This window comes from Podarcis melisellensis, assembly GCF_964234715.1.
Source record: "Podarcis melisellensis genome assembly, chromosome: 12".
Taxonomy (NCBI): domain Eukaryota; kingdom Metazoa; phylum Chordata; class Lepidosauria; order Squamata; family Lacertidae; genus Podarcis; species Podarcis melisellensis.
In genome coordinates this window covers 33997859-34024014 of record NC_138544.1, presented here as the reverse complement: position 1 = coordinate 34024014, position 26156 = coordinate 33997859, and the positions used below count along the sequence as shown (strand labels likewise).

Here is a 26156-nt window from a genome sequence, read left to right as displayed (position 1 = left end):
TTGCAATTGAGTTTAGTATTCCTTTGAGGCACAAAGCCACGTGGAAGGCCGGGAAACAAGAAGGAAATGTTTGTGTTGCGCCACAAGGTGGCAGCACTGCTCTAGTTTCCCAGGAACCGTTCTTTTAGTGAGCATGTCTGGTGAAGCTGCTACTGTATCTCAAGGTGGAGGATTCTGCAGGTGTCAGGAGTGCTGATTTTGGCTACCCAAAAAGGATAACCTTGCAGATCCCGCCTAGTGCTGAAGACCACCCATAAGCCGGTTGATTTTGTTGTGACCGTTGTGCAAACTCATAAGTCTTGCATGCATGGTTTACTAGCAAATTAAACGTACAATCAGAAATAAAAAAAATAGCTTTCAACTTCCTCTGTTGCAACTGTCTTTATCATAACAGCTTTATTTATGTCAGTTATTTTTTAAAAATCAAACCTACACTAATGCAGAATTTTCCCAGTAATATTTAAAATTCCTCCACAATGTAATATAAAAACACCCCGGGATGGCACATAACATCAACTGAATGTCCTTATAACAGGATTAGCCGAGAGGCAAAAGAAGCACAGGAAAAAACCAGAGGATACAAAACACACTAGATGCTGGTATCTTATTAAAGCCCAGCCCGGAGGAGAGAGGCAGCCTGGGCGGCCCAGGTGAACTTCTGGGAGGTTTTGAACAGGATATAAGTGAAAATAACTAAAAATGAAATCAATACAAAATGAAACAAAACTATAACCACAATTAATGGGAGAGCAAAGGTTGTATGCAATGCATTTTCCCCACCAGAAATGTCACAAATAGTTTGCATTGGTCCTACTCAGAGTAGATCCTTTAAAATCCATAGGCACAGCTAACAGGGTCATTAATTCCAGTAGGTATTTCATTATTTTATTTATTGAATTTATATACCACCCTATACCCGCAGGTGTCAGGGCGGTTTACAGAAAAAAAATATTCTCTGAATAAAACTTAATTGAATACAACCCCAATACTTTATCAGTTTATTATTTTATTTTTCAGTAGAGGTTGAGCAGGTTTACCATATAAAGGCTTAAGTATTTGCATATACATTAACTGGATGCCGAGTGATGCCATTATTTATCATTTGTTTTCTTCTTCCCTCTCCATTCTTCTCTCCTTTTGTATTGTATTTCACATTCCTATTAAGATTTGAGTTTTTAGACAGGGACTGTCCTTCCTTCCTTCCTTCCTTCCTTCCTTCCTTCCTTCCTTCCTTCCTTCCTTCCTTCCTTCCTTTCACACACACACACACCACACACACACGGAGTAAGTGCCTAATAATAAGAATACTTATTATTATTAGCATTTATTCATCATAACATAATATACTGTATTTTTTTAGGTGACTGACAGTGAGTTACGGTACTTCAGCTTCCCACAACTGCTATTTTTCAATATCACACTCCCAGGACTGACATACATGATGGCAGCTACATGCATGTATCCCCGAAGTGTGGGGCAATGCAAGATATGCAGTCAACATATAGATAGCATGCGGTTTCTTACAGATACACAAAACACATGACCTAACTGCAATTCATGTAAATATATATGAATCAACACCTTGAGAACTAGTTACAAATAAATAAAAAATACAGTAGTAAATAGTGATGACCAGTGATGTGGGCAGGACACCTTTCCAGCGCTTATTTCAGAAAAATTCCAGGTTTCATAAGTTCATTAGTCACAATGAATGGCTGTCAAATGCAAATACAGTATAAAGTGAGGTTGGCCATTTCTAATTATTTTGCTATGCTTACTAAATGCAAGTACTGTAACGTCAACATATTAAATCAGAATACACTCTAGGGGATCTGATAATTTTTTTCTGATGCAAACTGAACATTTTCCCATGCAAATTTCCCTATACAAATTATCCTAATGTGCATTCTAATTTCCCACTCAAATTTTCCCAGAAAACCAACATCACTGATGATGTCAACACCGATTGCAATGGAAATTGCTTCCACTCGAATGTGCTCAGGACTGCAGTCCTGGTATTTTTACAACACTTTTCCTAGGTGCTCAACGCATTTGGTTGTTCAGCTGCCCTTCTGCCCATGTATGAGAAAAATAAACAAAAGGTATGGGAAAGCAGCAGATGGATGGAGGGACAGTCCTTCATCACAGCAGGAAGTTGGGTCAGATAGCCTTTTGGTCCAGCCCAGCCCTAGGATTCTATAATCCCAAATGAACTTTACAATTACCCTGGGAATTACAGCAACCACTCCTACTTGCTACCTCTTGAACTACTTGGTGCACTTCCCTTGGTTCTATAAGCAACATCACAAAAAGAGCAATGAGAGGCGAGGCAGAAACGGCTCTCGCTTAAAGCATTGCAGGAAACTGTAGGGCAAGGAGTTGAAACAGCACAGAAAGCATTACACAACAGTTTGTCTCAAGGAGGTGGATATATACAACCAAAGTGGAAGCTCTGTTTCCTCTCACATATCCCATTGCAAAGAGAAAGGAGCTGCTTCTTACCTTATGCTTAGCTTTACCTCTTTTTATGCATTGCACCCGTGTAAGCATAGCATTTCCATGGATAACATACTCCAGGGATGGGCAGGCTTTAGACTTGCAGAATCTACTCTTTTTTTTCTAGTATCCCAACCAGACTTAAGTGCTAAAAGCACTTAGATTTAAATTATTCAGAGTCCAGAAATTTGTTTTGAGCACCAGAACTGAACCAAGGGCACAGTCCTTCTGTAGAGAATTCTATTCCTGCCCCCTCTCTTTAGAAAGCGGGGAGGACTAATTTTGTTGTCGCCATTACTATTTACTTATTTAAAAGGTTTCTGCTCTGCCCTTGATTAAAACGATCCCAGAGTGAGGTACAATATAAAAGGAATGCATAATCAAACCTGGGTTATATAAATCAATATAACATTAAAACATCAGCATCAATATTTGTTAAACAGCTCCGATTCAGGAACCCTTGTCAACATACTTCAAAGCACCCAGAGATCTCCCACTTAGAGCCTGATCTATCTTCTGCTCATTCCTGGTCCTACTCCAGTCCGCAGAAAACAAATCGTGATGCATGTGCCCACTTGGAGATGCAAGCAGCATCTTTGTGCTATCAATTAGATTTTTGGGGCTGCCTGTTGTGGAAACAGGAAAGTGCTACTAAGCTTATTCTGAAGCAAGAGAAATGCTAGAAATAGTAAAGTACAGCTGGAACAGAGACTTGGCCATTTCTCTGCCGCTGCAAGAAGACTTGCAATAATGAATGTCTTGTGGCTGCTCAAGTTGGCATAGCATTTTCTCTTTCGGATTCATGGGGAAATTCTTTTCCACACAGGTAATTGCACCCACTAGAAACAAATAGAAAAAGCTGTTTTCTGGCTGCTCAGCCATGTCCTGGCTCATTTCCCCCACCAGAAATGTCATAAATAATTTGTATTCTTTATTTAATTTTTTAAAAAAGGATTGCAGCCATGCTTCTTATGCCATGAAAAAACGCACAGTGCACATATCAAAGCATTCTTTATCTAGTAAAGCCATATATAAATGAACTGAAGGGATCATTCCCAGCGCCAAAAAGACCAAACCACTGAGGGCTGACTTTTTCTAGACTGTGCAGGAAAAGCTATTCAGGGGCATGACAAATTAGCCATGCTGATGAGTCATATACAGTGGGGCAGAGCACACAGGAAATGGAAGCCAACTTGGTAAAGACAAAAACCAGCTATTGAAATCGTGTTGTCCAAAATAAAAATCTCCAGAAACAGATACGATACAGTTTTAAAATTGGACAGTGATAAGTTTGGCAAAAGCACTGTTTGACTCTTTTCTAAAAAGCTCTTTGAAAAAGTGGCTTTTCAGAACTGAATAAATTGGTCTGGAGAAAATAAGATTTCCTTCCCTTGCCATGATCTTCCAAAGGTGTAGGGAACCTTTGGCTCGCAAGATGTTTCTGAATTACAACTCCCGTCACCCCTGGCTATTGGCCATGCCTGCCTAGGGCTGATGGGAGTTGTAGTTCAGCTGCCCAACCATATGCCCATGGGAAGCCAAAAAGCCAACAACAAAAGGCCATAAGTGTCCCAGCACTCTTCCATTTGTATACTCCAGCAACAAGCATCCAGAAGCATGCTGCCTATGGTACTGGAGGTAAAATCTAGCCATCAAGACCAGTAGCCATTGGTAGCCTTAAAAGGTAGAGGTACCCCTGTCCATAAGGTCCAGTCACGGATGACTCTGGGGTTGTGCACTTATCTCGTTCTATAGGCTGAGGGATCCGGCGTTTGTCTGCAGACAGCTTCCGGGTCACGTGGCCAGTATGACTAAGCCGCTTCTGGTGAACCAGAGCAGCGCACGGAAATGCCGTTTACCTTCCTGCCGGAGCGGTACCTATTTATCTACTTGCACTTGATGTGCTTTCGAACTGCTAGGTGGGCAGGAGCTGGGACTGAGCAACGGGAGCTCACCCTGTTGCGAGGATTTGAACTGCCGGCCTTCTGATCCACAAGTCCTAGGCTCTGTGGTTTAGACCACAGCACCACCCACATCCATTAGTAGCCTTATCCCCCTGCAAATCTGAAGCCATTCAAGCCAGTTACTGTCACTATATCTTGCAGCAGCTGCTTTCCATAGTTTAGCCATGTACTAGATGAAAAGAATGTCCTTTTATCTGTCTTGAATGTTCTAACATTCAGTTTTGTTGAATGGACCCCGGGTTCTACTATTATGAGTTCTCTATCCAATTCCTCAATACCATGCATTGTTTTATGCTAAATAAATAATCAATAAATTCAGATATCTCCTATTATATCCCCCTTTACTTACCTTTCTCTAAACTAAAGTGCCCCAACATACTGTAGCCTTCTCAATATACTGGAATATTGCTGACAGAATATACAGAATAGCGCTTAAATAAAACTGTTACTAAACTGTCAACAGTAAGAAATAAAAAATGTAAAACTGAGGATGGGAAGAATATGAGCACAGTAAAGAGCAGGAGCTTTTTCTCCCTTTCACCCTCTTTCTTCAATGCATTCAGTGGGCATCTACCCATCTGATGCATGCTGTAGAAGTCTGCTGCATGTGTGGATCTGGAGCATATATGTTTTAACTTTTAAAATATCCTGTGTTTATGTTATGTATGGGCCACTCTTTTTTATTTTTAAAGATTTCCGGTGATATATCGCCACCCTGGGCTCTTTTGGGAGGAAAGGTGGGATATAAATTTTATAACAAACAAACAATCCCCAACAACCCAGACTTCCTTGCTTGATGGTTAAAAACAACCATCGGTCATGTTGCCTGGGCTGGTGCACATTCTAGTAAGAAAGACTACATAAAAATGAGCATAAGAAACAGAAAGGAGAGAACGAAGAAGTCAGTGCTTAGAGGCTTGCACACTAATGCCTAGCAGAAGCTTAAGCTCCCTGTTAATACAGTGTTTGTTTTTATTCTCCATCCTGAGTTTGCCGAGCATCACTTCTCTACCATTCATGTCTGCAGTTCATGCATGCAGCCGCTCTTCAAGACTGATGACCTATGCTATCCATAGCTTGGTCATTCTTCCACAGCTGAAGAAAGGGTTTCCTAAAAAGTGTGTTAAAAAGGCATCGGGAAGTCTTTCTTTTCATTTCTGCAGGTTGTTGTGCCAAACAACGGAGAACTCTAAGTAGCAGACTAGAGCAGAAGCTACTTGCCATTCAATACCAATTTTTAAAACACTATACTGACTTAACTAGGGGAAACAAATAGAATTAGGACTTTAAAATATGTATCATAAAATAAAGTCCCATTTTGACTACAATGGTATCAAGCAGCGGACCACTGCAGTGCCAAAGGGAATTAATTAAATTTAATTATTAAAATTGTATCTTGCCCTTTCTTCCAAAGGAGCCCAGAATTTCTATTATTCAATAGGAGCAATCCTTCGTAAACTGTCCCAAGACTGGGTACTCCAGTGCCAGGTGCTGCAGTGGTACAAACTATTATCTGCACATAAAGCAGTGATGGGGAACCTGTAGCCTTCCAGATGTACTCGGACTCTTCACTTTCCCAACCCCTGACTGCTGGTGAGGCTGGCTAGGACTGATAGGAACTGGAGTCCAGCAACTTCTGGATGGCCGGAGGTTTCTCATCCCTTATATAATATATGCACAGGAGACGGCCTGGCTACAAGGGATGAAGGACCAGCCAGTATGCAGCTACCCATCTACCCATCTTTGCAGGCCAATTGGCTCACATCAATTTAAGTGCGGAGATGGGGGAATTGCCTTCAGGCTTACAATCTAAAAAGGCAAGGAACACAAGTTAAGGAGAATGGATGGGAAAGGAAGAGAAAGGAGACCACATCACAGCTATGCCATAGTATGAAACAAAAGCAAAGAGATTTGATGGATGATCCAGTGCTGCCTCTGCATAGCAGGTTAGGGTACACCTAGAAAAGAAATACACTGTACAAAAATTCCCGAAATTGTAAGGCACTAGGGGGAAGCCTTGCCACTTTATGAAATTAAAAAGCAAGAAGACTCAATACAATTGTAGGATGAACATTTGATTCCAGAATTGTGGCACTTCTCATGGAACACAGACATGGAAGAGACTGCTAACATGTTTGTTCTTAAAAAAATGAAATAATAGAATTTCACTAAGTAGGGAGGGGGATTTGCATTGCTGTCACCAACATCATTAAAGACAATAGCCAACAGACACTGGTGACATTCCTGTAGTGACATTCTATAGAGCAGTCAATCTGAAGAAAGGGATTTGCCCCTCCTATAAAAAAGGCATATCTAGTGCTTGGAAAGTAAGATAGAAGTTTTATTTAGAAGGGCACTATCTGGACTCAGCAACAGATGAATGATTCCTGTGCACTTATTGCACTAAAAATTAATTATGTGAAAAAATGCAGGAAGCTATTACTTACTCAAAGATTTTTCCTAGCTGATCAACATCCGAGTTTCCACGAAAAAGTGCCCTGAAAAGAAAAACAGAAACACCTTCTGTAATTGAAGTAATTTTTTTAAATATGCTTCATCTAGCTTTCCTATGTATTTCCCAGTCTTGGCTGCTTTAGCTTCTTCAGTGTCTGACCAACCAAAAGAATACATTTTGAAATCCATCCAACATATGCTAGCTGTGGGGTTTGTTGGACCCTTCAGACAGTTCAGTTGCTTCCCACCACTTGGAGACTGTGAAAATCAATGCTCACTGAGAGAGAAAAAGCTGGTTGTTAGAATCCACTCTTCCCAAACCATTTCCAACATAATATTTTTCTCCCAAGTGAGAGCTGAAAAGTCTTTTTAAAAAGAAGCTCTATGCGTGTCTCATAAGACTAAAACAAATGCTTTGGGTTTAATAGTGCCACTGACAGCAACTCCATAAGTTGTGCATTTGAAATGAGTAGAGCTACATTCCATGTACAAGCCAATGTCAGGGCTATTCCTTATCCAAACAATAGAAACAAAATTAATTGTGAATATGAGGAACCTATTTATGTCTTCTGCAACAAGGAAGCCACATGCATTAAAGGTAGAAAGCCTATTTTTGCAAGCCTTATACTTAGTTCCTTAAGAATGACTCATCCTGAGCCAGGCATGAGTATCAAAGCATTTTCAACAGATTAACTCATTGGAAACCACCTCACAGCATGACAAAATCCACCAAGTATGTACAATAGGAAAGGGAAACTAGTGTTTAGGAGAAAAACAAGACCTCCCATTTCTAATCCAAATACACTACGGAGAGCCACGTGGGACCCTCTAGAACTGCCAATACAGCAGCCTCAAATTCTGGGCTGGAAGCCAGAGATGAAAACCAAGAGAAATAACTTCCAAACACAAATATCTGGATTCTGTCATTGTTAGTACAGTATAGCCAGCTAAGATGGTAGCTGCCTCTCGTGATGTTCTTACTTTCTCCACAATCCAGCATCAAATATTTTCGAAAGAGCGTTGCAAATTCACTCATGTCACCCAATTAAAATGTCTGCTTGTGGTCGTCAACCTTCCAATATTTTTGTCACCTTCAAGGAAATGACAGGAACTCCATAACAGCATTCTTTTTTTTTAAACCCACCACAGTCCAATGACTATGTAAGCGACTCACTACAGAATTGTAAGATGGAAGAATTTATAACATTTTTATTGAGGAACAACTGCTTTTATTTGCCAAGATGTGTGTGGTTCTATTCTGTGGTCTGTAAAAAAAAACATCCCAGGTTACTAGGAGGGTGAATTAAACAGACAGCAGTGGGGTTGGCTTTTCTCTATTTTTATTTCCCCCTCCCTCCGTGAACAGCCGTCTGATCCCGACATTCTCACCCCAGGACCAGAGGTCTCAATACTGCTTGCCTTGGTTCCTGCCCCACCATCAGACACCCTGCCAATCACCCCCCAGGGCCACAGGATTGGAAGAGGTGACACTCCAGGCAGGAGCTTCAATGCCACCAGCAAAGTTCTCAACTAGCTACTTGAGAGATGGGAGAAGCATGTGTAAGTCAAGTCCTGACAAAGGACCAGGAAGGGGTGGAACCTCCAGCTCCTCTGATAAGCTCTCCGTCTGAACAGGTTTATTACTGAAGCAACAGCTCCAAGCTCAACCTTCCTGAACTGTGGAAACCAACAGCAACACAATGAGGAATGATGGTAATATGACAACTGAAACAAAACAAAACAACAAAACAAAACAAAACAAAACAAAACAAAACACAGTTTTCTTAACTAGCTTTGAGGAAGACATCTTTGGGATCAGCTGCTACCTGACCTTAAACTGATAATGCCTGGAATTGAATCTGAGACATTCTGCATGCAAAGCATGGGCTCTACCGTTGAACTATGGCCCCTCTCTACTGGATTAGTCTAGCCTCCATGAAAACAGTGTTAAAATTGAATATTTAAAACTGAAACCCCCCATTATGGGGAGGAACCACCAAGCAGAAACAGATGTACCAGACAAGGGGAAATCATATTTTCCCAGCAAACTGCAGCCTATATCCTGGGAACATGTGATTTCCCTAGAACTGACACGACGCTTACTGAATGCGGGGGGAGGAGAAAGAGGTGTCTGGATCTTCCACAAAATTAAATAATGACAGCACAATGTCAAATACCCTAGTTTGCTTTCCAGTAGAAGGTCTTTGTGTTTTGACCCCAGGGAGTCCAAATGGCAGGCAAGGAACTAGCAGATGTCACAGCCCAAAGTGAGATAATCTCACAAAATCCCTCTCTAATGTTGCTTGGGCTCTCCTCAATTCTGTTTTTGTGCTGTACACAAAAATGCAAAAAATGCAAAAATTGGAAAGCACCCTGCAGAATACCTGTAAACAATAATTGGCTGAAATGTGAGGGATTGCTATGAAAATAAAATCCTAATTATTTTCAACATCTTGAGATACAACCTCGTTTTTACAGCTCTAAACCAACCATGGGGAAACTTTTTCACAAGCCACAGCTTGTGTTTCCGAGCACAATTCAAAGTGTTGGTGCTGACCTAAACGGCCTCGGTCCAGTATATCTGAAGGAGCGTCTCCTCCCCCATCGTTCTGCCCGGACACTGAGGTGGAGCTCCGAAGGCCTTCTGGCGGTTCCCTCACTGCGGGAGGCCAAGTTACAGGGAACCAGGGAGAGGGCCTTCTCGGTAGTGGTGCCCGCCCTGTGGAACGCCCTTCCATCAGATGTCAAAGCGATAAACATCTACCTGACATTCAGAAGACATCTGAAGGCAGCCCTGTTCAGGGAAGTTGTTAATATGTGACATTTTAGTGTATCTTTCATCTTTGTTGGAAGCCGCCCAGAGTGGCTGGGGGAAACCCAGCCAGATGGGCGGGGTACAAATTATTATTATTATTATTATTATTATTATTATTACTGACAGCATTGCATAATTTGGACTCACTTTGAGTTACTTCTAGTCAAATGCAAGCTCCTGTAATGAGCTCTGCTTGGCTCCAGGCTCTCTCTCTGTGAGCATGAAACTTCTCAGTGTGGTCACATACTTCTTCCTCTTCTTTCCTTTCAGTTACTATGTCTGTGCAAGTGGATGCGAGACACAGTGCAGGAGGAAGTTCATCTGAATGTCGCTATTAAGCATGATTACAAGCAAACGTTACTTCCTTACCAAAAATAAAAAAGAATGACTCGGCCACAGCTAGATGGGGGGAAACTTCTACTGAATGTGTGCTTACTTCTAGAAACAGGCCTTCCATTTTGTAGATGTCAATATGAGTTTAATCTGAAATGGCACAAAAAATTACCACAACACCCAGCACACTGAAATGGCAGGAATCTGATAGTGTTAAGTTTGCATCTGAGCCCAATGTGACCAAGTCCAATTGCAGTAGAGCACAAAGCTGGAAAGTATCATAGAATTACGGTTAGAAGAGACCCCCAAGGATAAAACCCCTTGCAATGCAGGAATCACAACTGAAGAATCCCTGGCAGGTGGTCATTCAACCTCTGTTTAAAAACCACTAATGAAGTTCACCACTCCACCACCTCCCAAGCTGGTTTCTTGCTTCTAATGTCTTTAAAGATTTTTGGTTTTGGTGGTGGTTATGTTTTCAGTGATGTGCTTCCAAAAGTCAAATGAACAAGGCCTGCTAACCAAATCCCATTAGGTAAATTTCCTTGGCAGACATGGCTATTGGCACAACCCTGGCTGTAAGGCATAAAAGTATAGGTAAACAGCCAAAACAACCTTCTCAATGCCAGGACCCTTCTTATAGATTGTGGAACATTATGTTATCACCCAGAAATGAAGTCTTATATATCTGTTACAGATAAATGTCCAAACAGCATAAACTGTCTATGATCCCATTTGCATCTGGAGAATGTCTGAAATTATGGACTCCACATAGCCTAGTGTAGGTCCGCACTTTGGACATTCAACAGATGCATGAACAATTGTCACCCTTCCTTTGTGATTGGCTACAGCCTTCACATGTTACTGCAAACGTTTAAAAACATTCACTGTTAAGATATACACTTTATGTTTGCCTTTCCCCCTACATATACATGTATAAGCGGAAGTAGAGTTTATAGCCAGATGAGCTGTTGCTGGAACAGGAAAGAGTTGTCTGAGATACTATTATCCAGAATAAAGTGAATGTTGATACATACCCATGAGGCATACATGCACAATCTCTTTCTGAAGCATGATTTATAAATAATAACAACATAGTGCATAGTCCAGAAAGCTACCTCAGCCATATGTAAAAAAGCTTGGAAGTATCCAGTGGGATTCTTGATCCTTCCCTGTGAGTTTCAAGAGAGGTCTACAAAATGGCTTCAAGCTCAAGAAATACAAGACTCACTGGGGCGCAAAGCGGAGTTATTACTGAGTTATTTTCATTAAAAAAAAACAGATATTGGAACCATTTAATAATGGGAGGTGGTTGGAAGATACATTCCAAATCAGGGATGAACCATGCTGCCTGGAGCTGATGAGAGGTGGAGTTCCATAGCCTCTGGAGGGTACTATGTTAGGACTCGTCCATGCTTCTGCTTGTCCTGTGCCTAGAACCACTTGTCCTGTGCTTTCTAGGCATGGTTCTGAGTGGTTTTTCCCTTCCCCCACTGCTTTCCCCCAAGAAACCTGCTCTTTAGCGCTAAATCAGAACCAACAGCAATCTGCTGAAAACTCAATTGCCGTTTGTTTCGATTCAGCACTAAACCACAGGTTTACTCCGGGGAAAGTGGTGGGGCAATTGTGGGTGTGGATGAGCCCCTAGTTACATCTGGACATCTGGACTAATTTTACTACATAAAAAGCTGCAGATCTGCAAAGGCTCTGGTTTCAAGATTAAAACTCTTCATGAGACCCACATACTCAAAGGACTGTCTTGCCACACATGCTCCATATGAGGCTATACATCTATTAAGATGGGGGTGGTAGCCCTGAGCACTGTCTGATCATTACAACTGTAGCTAGGGGAAAGGCTTTTTCTATGTGGAGTGTCAGACCGTGGAATGCACTGAGGTAAGAAAGCCCTTTTTTGCAAGATTTTGGAAAGGGTGCAATACATTTTTATGTCAACAGACAAGTGACTGACTGTGATTCTTAGTGGCTATTCTGGCTCAGCTGTGTTCTATTTAATTTTAGTTTTGCTCTTTGATTTATACTGTTCTCATGCATATAGTTTGTATTCTTTCTTGAGCACTCTGAGCTGTTGAAAAAAGTGGCTTATAAAAAAAATAGAGACAGACAGACAGAAAGGTTGATTCACATGGTCAGATGTGAATCAAATCCGTCTCACTAGGTCACTCCAGTGTTTTGTTTGGCTTGTTCTTAGTTCAATTTATACTGTGCTGTGCTAGAAAATGTACAAACCTCACTGCATGCTGACTGGTAGGTGGAGAAGCTAATGCAGCAATCAAACGACAGCTTTACCGGGCATCCATTTTATAAGGAAACATTGGGGTTCTTAGCTCTCATTCTGTCATTTGCAAAGGGTCATATGATTTGTTCTAGAGAGATCAGTGTGGGAAGCTGGGAGGTGACAAAGAATACAGACACTGTATTTTTATGTCAACCCTTTCAGTAGGTAATGAACCTTGAAACAAGATAAGGAATCCATGAAGATTATAGTCAAGTCTGCTTAGATTCCGTTTCTCTTCTAAGGGGGAAAAACTTTTTTTAAAAAAAATCAAAGAGTGAGATTACACACCTTGGCCATTATCCAAATGAGCTATTTACATGCGCGATAAGGAATCTTGTAAAGCTGAAACTTGCTTTGTAGTTTTACTGGTGCAGCTCCTAGAGGCCGATGCAAAAAACTGGGATTCGGTTTTCAAATCTTGTTTGCCTTTTCACCAGGTAATACGGAAAAGAAGGCTCTAGCTGCACCTGTGGTTCCCTTACAAGTATGCAATGACTCTTCGGCGTTACGACCTCATTGGGAAGGGATGGGGAACATGTGGTTCTCTGGATGTTGTTGAACCCCAGCTCCCATCATCCGTGACCACGGGTCCTACTGGCTGGACTCCAACAACATGTGGAAGACCGCAGGTCCCCCATCCCAGTCACAGAGTGCTTAACTGCGCTACTCGGTCATAGCAAAGCAACTAAGAGTCTTGATGAGCAGTTTGTGCCAAACTCTGTTAATCCCTACATTAGTTAGGACTGTTTGTTCTTTTGGTCTTACAGAGATGAGCAAAATTTTAAAGGTTTGGAACTTTTCACAAAGAAGAACTTCACTTTACTATGTAGCGCTTCTTTTACCAGCTGACACGCCACAAACTCTGGCTGGGCAGAGAAGTCCAGAATTCTAAGAATTAGCTGGAAACAACAACAACAACAACAACAACAACAACAAGAACATTAGAGGTTCCTTTTGTATGGTTAGAGGAAAAAGAAGCACAATTAAAACAGAAACAATTCAGAAATGAAACGTAATGTAAAATTCTACAGATGATCAAAGTATGACCTCCATTCTAATTCAATATGTTAGCCAATGTTGCTACTCACCAGATGTTGTGGACTATAACTTGTGTTAGCCCAATAAACTACTATCTTATTTTTGGGTTCTCCTATTTCACTTGCAATCTGATCATGGGTAAGGACCACTTAACATCAGCATTAAGTGAATATGATGACAGCTGTTTTCTTCTTTCACTTGGAAAATGTGCTGTACATCACCCAATGATTCTCAGATAAGCATGTGAACTGCTTCTTTTGAAAACAGGGCCAGTCCAAGACATTTTGCTACATAATGCAAAGGGCATGAAGGTGCCTCCCGTTCCATGCGCAAAGGCCAATGTTATTTCAAAACTGGCAATGGGACAGCATTCAGGTTATCTGAATGGTCATTTGTGGAAAGGGATCTGGAATGACCATTTCATAAATTTAAGTCTTTAACCACTGATCAGTTCACTGATCAAAACATACTTGTAACAGCAAAAGAGGGGGTGCCAATTTACTATGGAGGGGCAGTTGAATAGGAGGCTGTCAGAGTGATGTATAGTCCCACCAGTTGTATATTAAGACCATTCCTTTCTAACATACTAGAATGTTTTTTATTTAAAAACACCTAGTTCTACCTTCCAAGTTTGAGACATATTTGCTTTGGGCCTCACCAACTGAAAATATTTCTAATCAGACTGCTATGATGGGAAACCTTTGAACAGCAAATGTTTAATGCCAGTAGGTCAGTTTCTCATGGAATAAACTTTGCTTAACCAAACATACTCCTACTTGTATCAGCTGAAAGCCTTTGCACACATGAATGAAAGCATGAAGGAAGTTAACTCTTACCTACTTGAGGCCTTTCTAACACCAGAGCAAAAAGCAAATAGAAAAAAAAGAAACAAAAGCAATCAACTTATTGGTTACCTCAAATGTTACAAGTACCTTGTAGAAGAACAATTAACACCATCTTCTGTTTCTTTCACTAAAACACAGGTGTTTGAAAAATAGAATTAAAAACTGTGCTAAATGCTTTATAAGCAGCAACGAATCATGGATTAAGCCACGCATGCTGGGACAATGCAACACAGAATCTTTGGGGAAAGGTTTAAAACTCCCCAGGGCATTCCCAGCCCTACTCAGAGATGCCTGGGATTGAACCTGGGACCTTCAGCATGAAAAGCAGATGCTCTACCACTGAGCTATGGTCCTTCCCCTTTAAAGGCAGATGTTGTCCATGTAACCCTTTAAAAAACCAAAATGGTCTCTTGGGTTTGTCTACTGTACTTTATATTAGGGGGCTGAGAATGCCCTTTTGCTGCCTGAAACACACAGAATCCAACTGGTCTGGCAACAGAATCTTAATTGTATGCTGGCAATAGGGTAGCATCCTCCATCAACAGCATTGATCTTTCCTTATTCTCTACCACTTCCTTTTAAAAATATATGAATTTTGCCACAAAGCAAAAATAATATAACCTAATTTAAACAGGCATAGCTTGAGTAACAGTGTGAATGCCGGATTCGGTTTTCTACTGCTGCACATTTTTAATTTGCCCAGCTTGCTGATCAAGGTATACTTGGTACCACCTCTGTGGCTTATATCAAGCGATAATTAATGGCTCACAGTGTGGCCTGCACTTATAGTTAAAAACCAGATAAAGCAAACGTTTGAAATTATATGTAATGGAACATGGGCGATTAGCAAAGGGCTTCAGAAGAAGGTTAGACTTTCAAAACAATAAAAGCATCGGAAACCGTTACAACACTAAATACCATGCTATTATGCAGCACAAGGTGAAATTTCAACTTTTATACCAGCTGTCTGGGTTTTGGCATAAAAGCCATGAAAGCAAGATGAGGTAAAATATATAATTTGGAGCAGCTGCTTTGCCTTATCAAAGCTTACTAAACATGTGCAGAAGAAATTAAGAGCTCTCGTGACAGCAGACAGAAAATTGATATTTTGTTCATAGTATATACCATAGTGATTTGAGCTCAAAACAACACAATATACAGTATTCAGCAGGAAGGACTAGGCAAATGTGTTGAGTTCATCCAGTTTGGCTGCTCTGATTTAACTAAATCAGTTTGTTTGTCAAAATTACATGGAGTCTGATTTCACATCAAAATTATGAAGTACTTTGTTATTGTCTTATATTGAAACATGCATACAGACAGTGACCATTTTGCACACATCCTGTGGGACCCAGAAGGGGGCAGAACAGGCAGGCTTATGCATGCTCCATTGAGGGGGGGGGAGGAGGAATGGAACCCCCATGCAAAATGGTCATGGCCGCTTGTACGTGTTTTTAAAAATACTCCTTAAATATACCTGAAGTGCCTCAAGAAATAATGAGTTAAAGGGTGGAAAGAATGTTGTTATTTACATGCCTCTATATGTATTTGAAAAACCAAGTGATTTTCATCTAAGGGCTAAATAGGAGCCACCTGTTTTCAAGATGCTACTTCATCCTTCCCATTCTCTTTTCCATGTGCCTTCGATCTGCTGGCTGTTGCTTTTCTTTTAAGCCTGAGCACAAGGCATTGTTATGAATGTTAACTAATGTGTCAGGCACTCTGAAATTAATGCATAATGATGATCTCAATATATAGGCAGTTTTATTTGCGAGACGCACAGCAAGATAAGAATAGCTCGTCACCGAGCATTAACATACATTCTGATCCGGTCATGATGACCAGCTTGCTGTCATGGAAAAAGAAAAAAACTGCTCCAGACAACTATGTCTGGATAATAGTCTATTATCATGGAGCTCAAGCACACCACGGTAAGATAATTGGTCAATGCAAGAAATTCTGAACCAGAGAATCCTCAATGTGTCCAGCCTCTCGATGAGGACCTTGAGTGAAGGTGAGCCCAACACCCCTCAATGTAATTGGTTCCATTCTTGAACTGCTCTTGGCATCAATAAATTTCTCCTAAGATTCAACCAATCTACCCTCTAAGCAGGTTAAATGAGTCCTCTGGATTAGGCCAATGGCCCATCCAGTCCTGCTCTCATTAGTGGCCACCCCAATGTCTACGGGAAGCCCAGAAGCAGGATGTGAGTACAACAGCACGCTCCCAACTTGTGATTGCCAGCCACTGGCATTCAGAGGCAGAACATAGCCATCATGGCTAGTAGCTTAAGCCCATAGAATGATGAACTTAAGTCCACATATCTAGTCATGAACTATGGATCAGCAGAGAACAAAACATATGCCCTATGGGGAAAGGTTATAGCTCAGTAGCAGAACACATGTAAATAACTGGTATTTCCAGGTAGGCTTGGAACAGTCTCCATGCCTGAGTTCCTGGAGAAACACTGCCAGTTAGTGTAGACAATATGTACTGTGATAGATGGATCAATAGTTTGACTCAGTAAAAGGGAGCTTCCTATATCACTCTTCTGAAACATTCCATTTCAGACTTCTTTTCCCCACCACCTGCCCCCAGCTGCTTTGGAATATTGTGAGTTACTCCTAGATTCCGCAAAAGGGTCCGCAATAACACTGATCTACAGGCTATAAAATGTTCTCACAGTCCCTCTGGCTGAAACGATGTGGCGTCTACAGAGGTAGCCAGTATCAAAGGAGCTGTGATGTGCTTATGAACTGGAAAAAATATATAATTATTTAAATGTCTAAACAGCATAAGATCCCACACTGTGCTCCCTCTCATTCCCTTTGAGCAAATCTGGCTCAGGATTGTAATTACTTGGTACAAGATGGCAAAATATTTCAGAGTTGTGTTATGTTTTTGCCTCGGCTGTCAATGTCCCGCTGTCCTATCTTTTTTCAGAGATCTATTTGATTTTCCACATGCCTGAATGTCTATTAACCTTATGGTTTAAAATAATTTTAAAATGAATAAAACAAAAAGCCTTGATGAGCACAGAGGGAGTTGCTAAAACAAATCTGATAAAAGGGGGCAACTACCGTAGTAGATTTATACCTATAAATATAAAATTGCCTCCTTTAACCCATGTAAACTACTTTTTTGTTTAGAAAAACTAAACACAAAGGGGCATTTTGAAATATCTTTAGTTTGAATTAAATGATCCCAAAGTGGGAAGAATATTCTGCACTCCTGTCTGGAATCTGAAACTATTTTGTTGGCAGCTTCTTGTAAACTGGACAACCATATATACATTTTCATTACTATACTGGATAAAGTAAGATGTTTCTTAATCAGCTCAAACTAGCATATAGATATAGATATGATGGACGAAATTATTTCCCTAAGAGCTGGGTCTCTGACCTTTTAGATTTCATCTTCAAACAGTTTCAGATGTCAGCATGACATACAAAGAGTCAAAATATACAAAGCTTTATCTTTGTAAGTGGGTTAGATTTTACTCCAAACCTAAGCCCATTCACATGGAAGTAAACCTCATTGATTTTAGTGAAGTTTACAGATTCTAAGCAAGTGTAGTTAAGACTGCAGACTTATTTTCATTTGTTATTTTCAATATAACTTCCTTCAACAAAACAACAGCTCTTAATGTATACAACAAATTTATCTCCCGCTGAGCTTCAGAAAGGTAGGCTTTCTGAAAAGATCTCAATAGAATCTAACAGTGTAATCCTACACACATTTACTCAAACGTAAGTTCCACTGATTCGGGACGCGGGTGGGGCTGTGGGTAAAACCTCAGTGCCTAGGACTTGCCGATCACATGGTCGGCGGTTTGAATCCCTGCAGTGGGATGAGCTCCCGTCTTTCGGTCCCAGCTCCTGCCCACCTAGCAGTTCAAAAGCACCCCCAAGTGCAAGTAGATAAATAGGTACCGCTTTATAGCGGGAAGGTAAACGGCGTTTCCCTGTGCTGCGCTGGTGCTGGTTCGCCACAGCAGCTTCGTCACGCTGGCCACATGACCCAGAAGTGTCTCCGGACAGTGCTGGCCCCCGGGCAGGGGTAACTTTACCTTTACCTTTTTAAGCTCCACCGAATTCCTTGGGACGCCCTATCAGGTATGTGGGTATAAGCTTGCAGCCACATATAAAGGAACTGAACTCAATGGGTGAAATGGCCATTCTCCCATGAAGCTGCCATTCATTCCAATAGAATTTGTGCAGAGTAACTTCCTAGCGTTTTGCCTTAAATTTATACTTAACAAACAATCAATTTGGAGCTTTGAAAACAAAACTCTTATTTACAAAGATCAAGGCTATCAGTTGAGGATTTTGTTTGTTTGTTTGTTTGTTTATTCATTAAATTTGTATACTGCCCTTCATCCACAGATTTCAGGGTAGTTCACAACATAAAAATATAAGCTAAAATTAACAAAATACATAAAAAGAACAAGACCAAAAACAAATGAATAACCCCCCTTTGCTCACCACTTCTCGCAAACACTTTTATTTATTTATTTATTTATTTCTGTTACAGCTCTCCTGCTCTCACAAAAGGTTTGATGCTGCATCATTTCTAGCAAATGCTGCATTTGTGCTTAGCAACACAACTGAATTCTGTCACTGCTTTGCGTTTGTTTAAAATATCTCTCTCTCTCTCTCAAAAAAAAAATCCTGTCTGCCAAGCTGGCGTTCCCCCTCCCCTCTTTGCTTTTGTTAGGGCAAGTAACAGTTTTTGGTTTCTATGGTTTATCAACGGTTTCCTTTGCCCATCATATCTACTATTGTGACAAAGCCTGGCATGATTGGGAGCTTGAAGAAAAAAACCACAACTGAATAAGCCTGGCATCCACTTCAACACCCCTCTCCAACCACAGACAGATACAGTTACTGGATTTGACTAACGGTTATCAATCAGCTCAACTGTAGGCCCTTGGGAAGATAACAAGCCAAAAAACAGAAGGAAGAAGGAAAAAGGAAACTAATACGAAATATTTTTCAGTTGTTTATATAATGAAATGGAATTATTAGCCTCATGGAACTCTTTTCTAACTCCTAAATGTTTCACAGAATAGATCTGGTTCCTCAGGGGAGCACCACACATTATGACAGCTATAGGAAGTGTTAGTGTTTCCTGCAAATACATAAAATGTGGACATCATATATATGCATACACGTATCTTTAATCACCCATTCACCTGCATCTAAGAAACCTTGTTGAACTAAGCTGTTTAGAAGGTAACATTGTCCACACATAACCGATTTGCTGAGGGAAGCACCAGTTTAACACCAAGACAGCAACAATCACAATACAATCTAATTGTATTTAAATGTTTATAGCTATGAATGAAAGCATATCCCGCAGACATGTCAGACGTGCAATTCTGAAGGAAGAACAAGAGTAGACCAATGAGTTGAAGCAAAAATAATGAAAGACGAAAGGGCGCACTTTTCCCAAACATGCTCAAATGGAAATAGGGCAGATTCAAACAAACAGTTGAGGAGATTAAGCCCCATGGGATGATTTATTTGGGAAGATGACTGTTTGACCCATCACAGACATATGACAAGACTGAAGTTTACCACCTGTTGGTTCACCCACGTTTTATGAGGTGGTGAACTAAAGCTCGGCCATGTGTGGTGCCAGAGTATTCACATAAAAGTAAACATGGCCCAATACCGAGACACAACTCTCATGGTGCCTTCACCACCTCAGCCAACACCAAACTTTTCAGCTGAAGCTGCCCCTTCATCCCAATGATTTCACTGCAGCTTACTTAAGTTTATATATTTATCTATTTCATTTATGAAGCACTTCGCATAAACCACCCTGAAGTAATTTAACAATAAAATCATCAACAGTGGAACATATAAAAACACAGTTTGTAGGCAGGCTAAAAGATCTTCACTTAAACGAGACAATCCCTCACTTGAAAGAGAATGATCTTCAATAGGCAGCCAAAAAATGAAAAATAAATACAGTGTCCCTCTGGTATACGGTGTGAGAAAGGTCTAAAGGACAGGTGCTGCCACACTAAAAGTCCAGTTCCAACATTTTATGGAATGGCCTTCATGATGAGATGGTATCTGCAGAGACCCTCTTCTGCAGAGCACAGGAATTGATTTGATCTAGAAGGGATAGGACAGTATTTTAGGTATCCTGGATCCAAGCTGCATAAGGGTGAATTTAGCTTGGTAGTTAATTGACAGGCATTTCAAGTTTTTCAGCAATGACAGAACCTGATGGTGACAATCTGCCTCAGTGAGTAGATGAGCCACTGCATTTTGCACTAGCTGCAGTTTCTGGGACAACCTTATGGGTAGCCCCACAAAGAAAGCATCAATTTAACCTAAGTTAAATGCACTCAGGTGTGAGGTATAATTTTTGTAGTGAAAAACAAGACAAAAGTTGTACTGTGTTTTTACTCTTTTTTGCTGGGAGCTGCCCAGAGTAGCTGGGGCAACCCAGTCAGATGTGTGGCATATAAATAATAAAATATTATCATTATCATTCCTGGAGCTAAGAAAAAGAACAAAATAATGTCCCAATTTATCTGGTTGGTTTTTGTAAAATATGCATAGCAGAAAAATGTAAATACAAGGGGATCCCACCATTCCCCCATTAATTCAGAGAAAAAGTGGCCATTTTAATATTCTAATATTCTGGTATCTATACCGACTTCAGATCTCATTTTGCTATTACTGACCCAAAATCCCTTGTAACTGAGTTGGACCTGGTGCTATCCATTTTCAAAACTATTTTAGTAAAAGTAAGAAAAATTTAACCAAGAGATGTTTCTAAATGTTCACTACAGTATAGATCTACACTAGAAGAGCAACCCTTCTTCTGAGAAACATCTAGATTCTATTTTTTTCTGCGTTTAAGCTCATCCCCCAACCCTTTGTTCTATCTTTCATGGGCATATAGATGCAATGGAGGCTTCTAGTACTTTCAAGCTAGTCCTGGTCTGAATTTTAATTCATCACTGGACAGGTGGCCAGCCTATTAGATTGGTTATTTCAGCTTTTCTTCTGGAGTCTTGGACTCATACCATCAAGGCTGAATGAACACAGGCCTCTAATTTAACCCAGTGACCTCTCAATGTAACAGAATAACAATGACAGCTTGAATCATGCTTCCCTACCAGACAAAAGGGCAGCAAGGCATACAGGTCTGCTGAAAAGCGATATTTTTTATTCCAAGTCTTTGCCCCAGGATACACAAACAGAGCTAAAAGCAAGGTGTTTCAACTTCAGAAATATAATTTGAATGCAGCAGAAATTTAATGTTTTCTTGATAGCTTATGGAGACACATTTGTCCTTTAGTATCCAATATATCAAAATAGCGTGGGCTTCATATAAAAGCATATATGTGGTTGCTTTGTTATTGCTATGACATTGACTACTCTCAGCCGGTCACCAAGCTCCTACTATTCCTGAAACTTTTAGAGTTATGGTAAATAAACGACTCTGGGAAATTAGGCTCTGAGAAATTGGCAGCACAAACTTGCTACGCTAGAATATTTCTGTCATGGTGTGTGCCGAAAGTAACATACACAGCAGCCCATCTATGTGTAAGGAGGAGGCTATTCTGGGTTGCCGCAGGATGCAACTTGAAAAGACGTAGCCTGGAGCGGACACAACATGAGGCATGACTGTATTTCTTTCCCCAGTTTCTAATTCTCCCTGCATACCTTTGCCTTCTCCTCTCCTCCAGTCTTGTCTCATATCAAGCTTCTCTTTGCCTCGTTCACATTCCTGCTTCTGAGTTGCCTTCTTGGCAACCTGCTTTTCAGCTCTGCCAGTTCTCTCTCTTCATTGGCCCTACATTCCCTAAAACCAAGGGTGTGGTGCCTCTGGCCTGGTGGCCCTCAAGGCCTCTCTATCTGGCCCTTAAGACTGTCCCCAGGCCACACCCTCTTCTCAGATACACCAGTCACCAGGTATACTTCACACCTTCCTTGAGTGTTTATGCCTGTCTGGCTAGATGGTATTTGTTGCTTTACCAACTTTTACCTGAGGCCCCGCCCACCACAGACATGTGACCTCAGATGGAAGTGCAGCCCCTGTTCTGTAAAAGGTTCCCTACTCCCCTAGACCATTTTTTTTTAAAGTGGTCTTTTTTGCCTGAGGTGGACACAATGCAGTTCTGGAGTTTGACCATTTAGCATTAAAGAGAACATTAAAATGGCTTGGAAATGTGGCGAAAGAGCAAGTCCCTCATGCATTGGCCCTCTTGAGAATACGCAGTTCTACAGAAATTCTTATCCCACCAAAATGGCTTGTTGTCAACAGCAGCATACCAAACAGTGGGAAAGTACAGAAGAACAAAGCCACACCTGAAATCCTTTAAATAATGTGAACAATGAAGAGATGAGAAAAAGGAAGTATAAGTCACCATGATAATAAAACAAACAAATTAAGTTTGTTTCAATGTTGACCCAACAGTTAAACTTCCATGCTAAAATAACTAGTCAAAAGCAGCTCACGATAAAGCTAACAGAAGTAAGAGTTGCATTTAAATAGCCACTTCAGAAACAATCCATGGGTGTTTGCAAAACTTCACAGTTTATTGATACTAACACTATAATATTGCCAGCTTTTCTTTTTGTTTTCTTGCAACATGCCTTAAGAGAAAGAACACATCTTAGGCCATAGCTATTGCAAAACTATATAAACACAACAATTCGAGTTGAAAATATTCAGTGTGGTACTGTGACAATGTCTGCACATCAAATAGTTAACAATGAAGTTGTAGATTACCAGGGTATGAACATGGTTGGTAGCTGTCCAGTCAACTGCACTCCTATTTATTTCAACCATTTTCTCCTGGGTTTTAAGACCAGGATTGTAAAACTATTTCTGGAAGCTCCAGAAGATAGTCTATTTTTATCTAACTCTGTTTCACATACAAACATTTGCACTCAAGTCTACTTTGAAATCAGAAATCAGAGTTTTACTTTATTTTAAAAAAAGGAAAACAGACTATTCCTAAATTAATCTAATGAATCAATTATTGAGTTAATCAGATTGATTCACCAAAAATATTTTGATCAACTAAAGAGGTACCATCAATTAATCAGATAACATATTTTTTTTAAAAAAAGATGATCATTATTTTTAATATAAAGCTTTTAAAAAGTACAGATGGCAGCAACCAAGAAACATTTACCCTCCTCTCACTCAAATGAGTGAATGCTCCTTTTAAGATGGTACCTGCTGCAGCAAACAATAACAAAAGGATTCCTCCCCAAAAATTACAGTTTTATTCACATGCAACATATGGTCAATGATCACTATCACCTGTGAGGTGTTATGTACTAGCATTTGTGGAAAGGACTTTACTTGTGCTAGACTGCACTGTGCACAGACTTGGCTGGCAGTTGTTTTCAGTGGGCTTAATCCTAGCAGATTCGTAGTAAGAACAGATGAAAGTTTCCCCAAGCAGATGCAGAGTGTATTTCTTCCACTACAGAGTAATTAAAGAGCCACTATATATTTTTAAAAAGGGAATATTGCCTAATCAAAAGTTGGGGTTTCCAATCAAAAGAGAGCCCTGCCATTTCTTTTTCAAGATATTAAAAATTTTGTTCCATGCGGGGAAAAACGATCTCCTAAAGCCAGTTGTGGCACCTTCAATATTCTTTCTAGAGTTCTACAAAGGTCCCCTTTATCGACATCTCAGCAATCTAGATTTACATATACCAAGAACAAAACAATGGGCAGGAACAATGCTACAACAGAACGAATACTTTAAAACAGATCTTCAAATCTCAGGGCTGGAACCAGGTTTGATAGGGCAGTGGGCCGCCCGCTTTGCTGCTGCCACTGCCCACTGCCCCACCTATTCCCCCTGCCACTACCACACATCTTGCCTCCTCCCCCTCCACTTCACCTTCCCCGCCTTGTTTTGCTGCCATATTTGTGTCAGCTGCAATGGTGTTTTCTCTCCAGCTTCCCTGCCTTGCAGGCATCCTGGGTGAAGCAGCTTGGAGAGTTTCTGTGCCATTGCCGGGCTAGAAATGTTTAAGATTCGAAAAAGCTTAGTTCTAACAACCTTTCTAGCCTCTGCGGCAAACCACTCTCCTGACCACCTCGCTCAGAATGCCTCACTCTGATAAAACACCCTTTAGCCCTCCTTTATAGACACTAAAGGAAGGCATGGAGCCTCAATGAGCAGGTGGACAGTGAGCAGCAATAATGAGAACTGGCCAAGTATCATGAGTTACCGTATTTTTCGCTCTATAAGACGCACCAGACGATAAGACGCACCTAGTTTTTTGGAGGAGGAAAACAAGAAAAAAAATATTCTGAATCCCAGAAGCCAGAACAGCAAGAGGGATCTGGCATCTGGGATAGCCTCTTGCTGTTTTGGCTTCTGGGATAGCCGTCCGAAGCCTCTCCAGGGCAGCAGGATGAAGGCTCAGCACAGCGTTCCCTCTCACTGTTCTGGCTTCTGGGATAGCCACGCAGCCTGCACTCGCTCCGTAAGACACACACACATTTTCCCTTACTTTTTAGGAGGGAAAAAGTGTGTCTTATAGAGCGAAAAATACGGTAAGCTAGTCCACTGCCTGAAACCCTCTTGGCTGCATTCACCACCAATTTCTTTATTCCCAACATGTGCTTGTCAGGTACGGGGCCCACAGGCATTGAATATGAGGAAGACAGACATGGCCGTAGCAGCCTAACCCAGCACATCTCTTTACAAACGGGCCTTTACAAATGTAAAGATTTTAAAATGGGATGCCAGCAACAGCTATGGCAAATCCTTAGCATTTGTCCCACCACGGTTAAAAAAATTAAATCATTTCTTACTTTCGACGGAACATTTCTGCAAATATGCAGCCAACGCTCCAAAGATCGACTGGCGTTGCATAACTGGATTGAAGCAAAACTTCAGGAGCTCTGTACCATAGAGTGACAACCTGCAAAACAAAAAGTAGAGTGGGATTCAGCAAAATGAATATATCTGAAAGAATATGTGTGGTAATCACTAGGAGAAGGAAAAGCCACCTTTGCCTTACAGTGCTGGGCTACTGGCTAAAACAAAAATGCATTGCTGGACTGGAGACTTTCAGTGGCTCGTAGCTCTTTCATTTTTATAAGTGCTGAGTTCTAGGTGCTGTTTATTTATTTTATATATTTCAAAAAACATCTATATACTGCTTTATAATGCATGTATCCAAAGCCGTTTACAAATATAAAAACATATAAAACAGGCAAAACAAAACTATACAGTAATTACAAAATTTAAATGAAAATACCATCTCAAGCGATACTGCCACATGACAGACAAGTTAATATTGGTGAGGACAGACTTGGGTAAACAAATATGTTTTTAGTTTTCTGGGCAGTTAAAATTAAAACAACATTGTTATAAATTTATAAATGGAAGAATTTGGAAATAAAGTTTGTTATAGTTGTGAGATATACCAACACTTATAGCTACTAGGGTGAAAAGGAAACTATTATCGGAGCTTTAGAGAATGTACTGCTCAGATTTAGAAATGAATGCTAAAAGCAGCCTTCTTATTATAATAATGACATGAGCTTTCTGGAAGACTCCTCCTCTCACCCACATCAGCTTAATTTGCTGGTCAGACCCACCTGAAATCAGAATAAACATACAGAACATATATAAAATGGACATGTTGAAGGGATAAATGAGGGGAGTTCAAGGATATTTACACAAGTGGTCAAATTGGTTAAAAGCCCTTTCAGCACTTTGATCTTACAACATCTGTTTTAGGAACAATTCAATAAATTAAGGGCAAAAGAAAGCTGAGACTGTTGAACTTTTGACATAAATGACCATCTAAACTGGTGTTGCAACAGCAGGATGGTGTAACTATAATCCCATTCGCTTTCTGAGCTTGGAAGGTGTTAAATTAGTGATTCTTTAGGATGATTCAAA

General features: G+C 40.6%; 1 protein-coding gene across 4 annotated transcripts in view; it reads right to left on the bottom strand.

Moving 5' to 3' along the window:
- Nucleotides 1–26156, bottom strand: part of CDK6 (cyclin dependent kinase 6) — a 114353-nt gene that overhangs the window by 14674 nt on the left and 73523 nt on the right. For all 4 annotated transcript variants that reach the window (XM_081931266.1, XM_081931268.1, XM_081931267.1 and 1 more), the window contains exons 5-6: nucleotides 25058–25167; nucleotides 6908–6958 (exon numbers count right to left, since the gene is read on the bottom strand). In XM_081931266.1, coding sequence (XP_081787392.1) covers nucleotides 6908–6958; nucleotides 25058–25167 — 161 coding nt within the window. The remainder of the gene's footprint in view (nucleotides 1–6907; nucleotides 6959–25057; nucleotides 25168–26156) is intronic.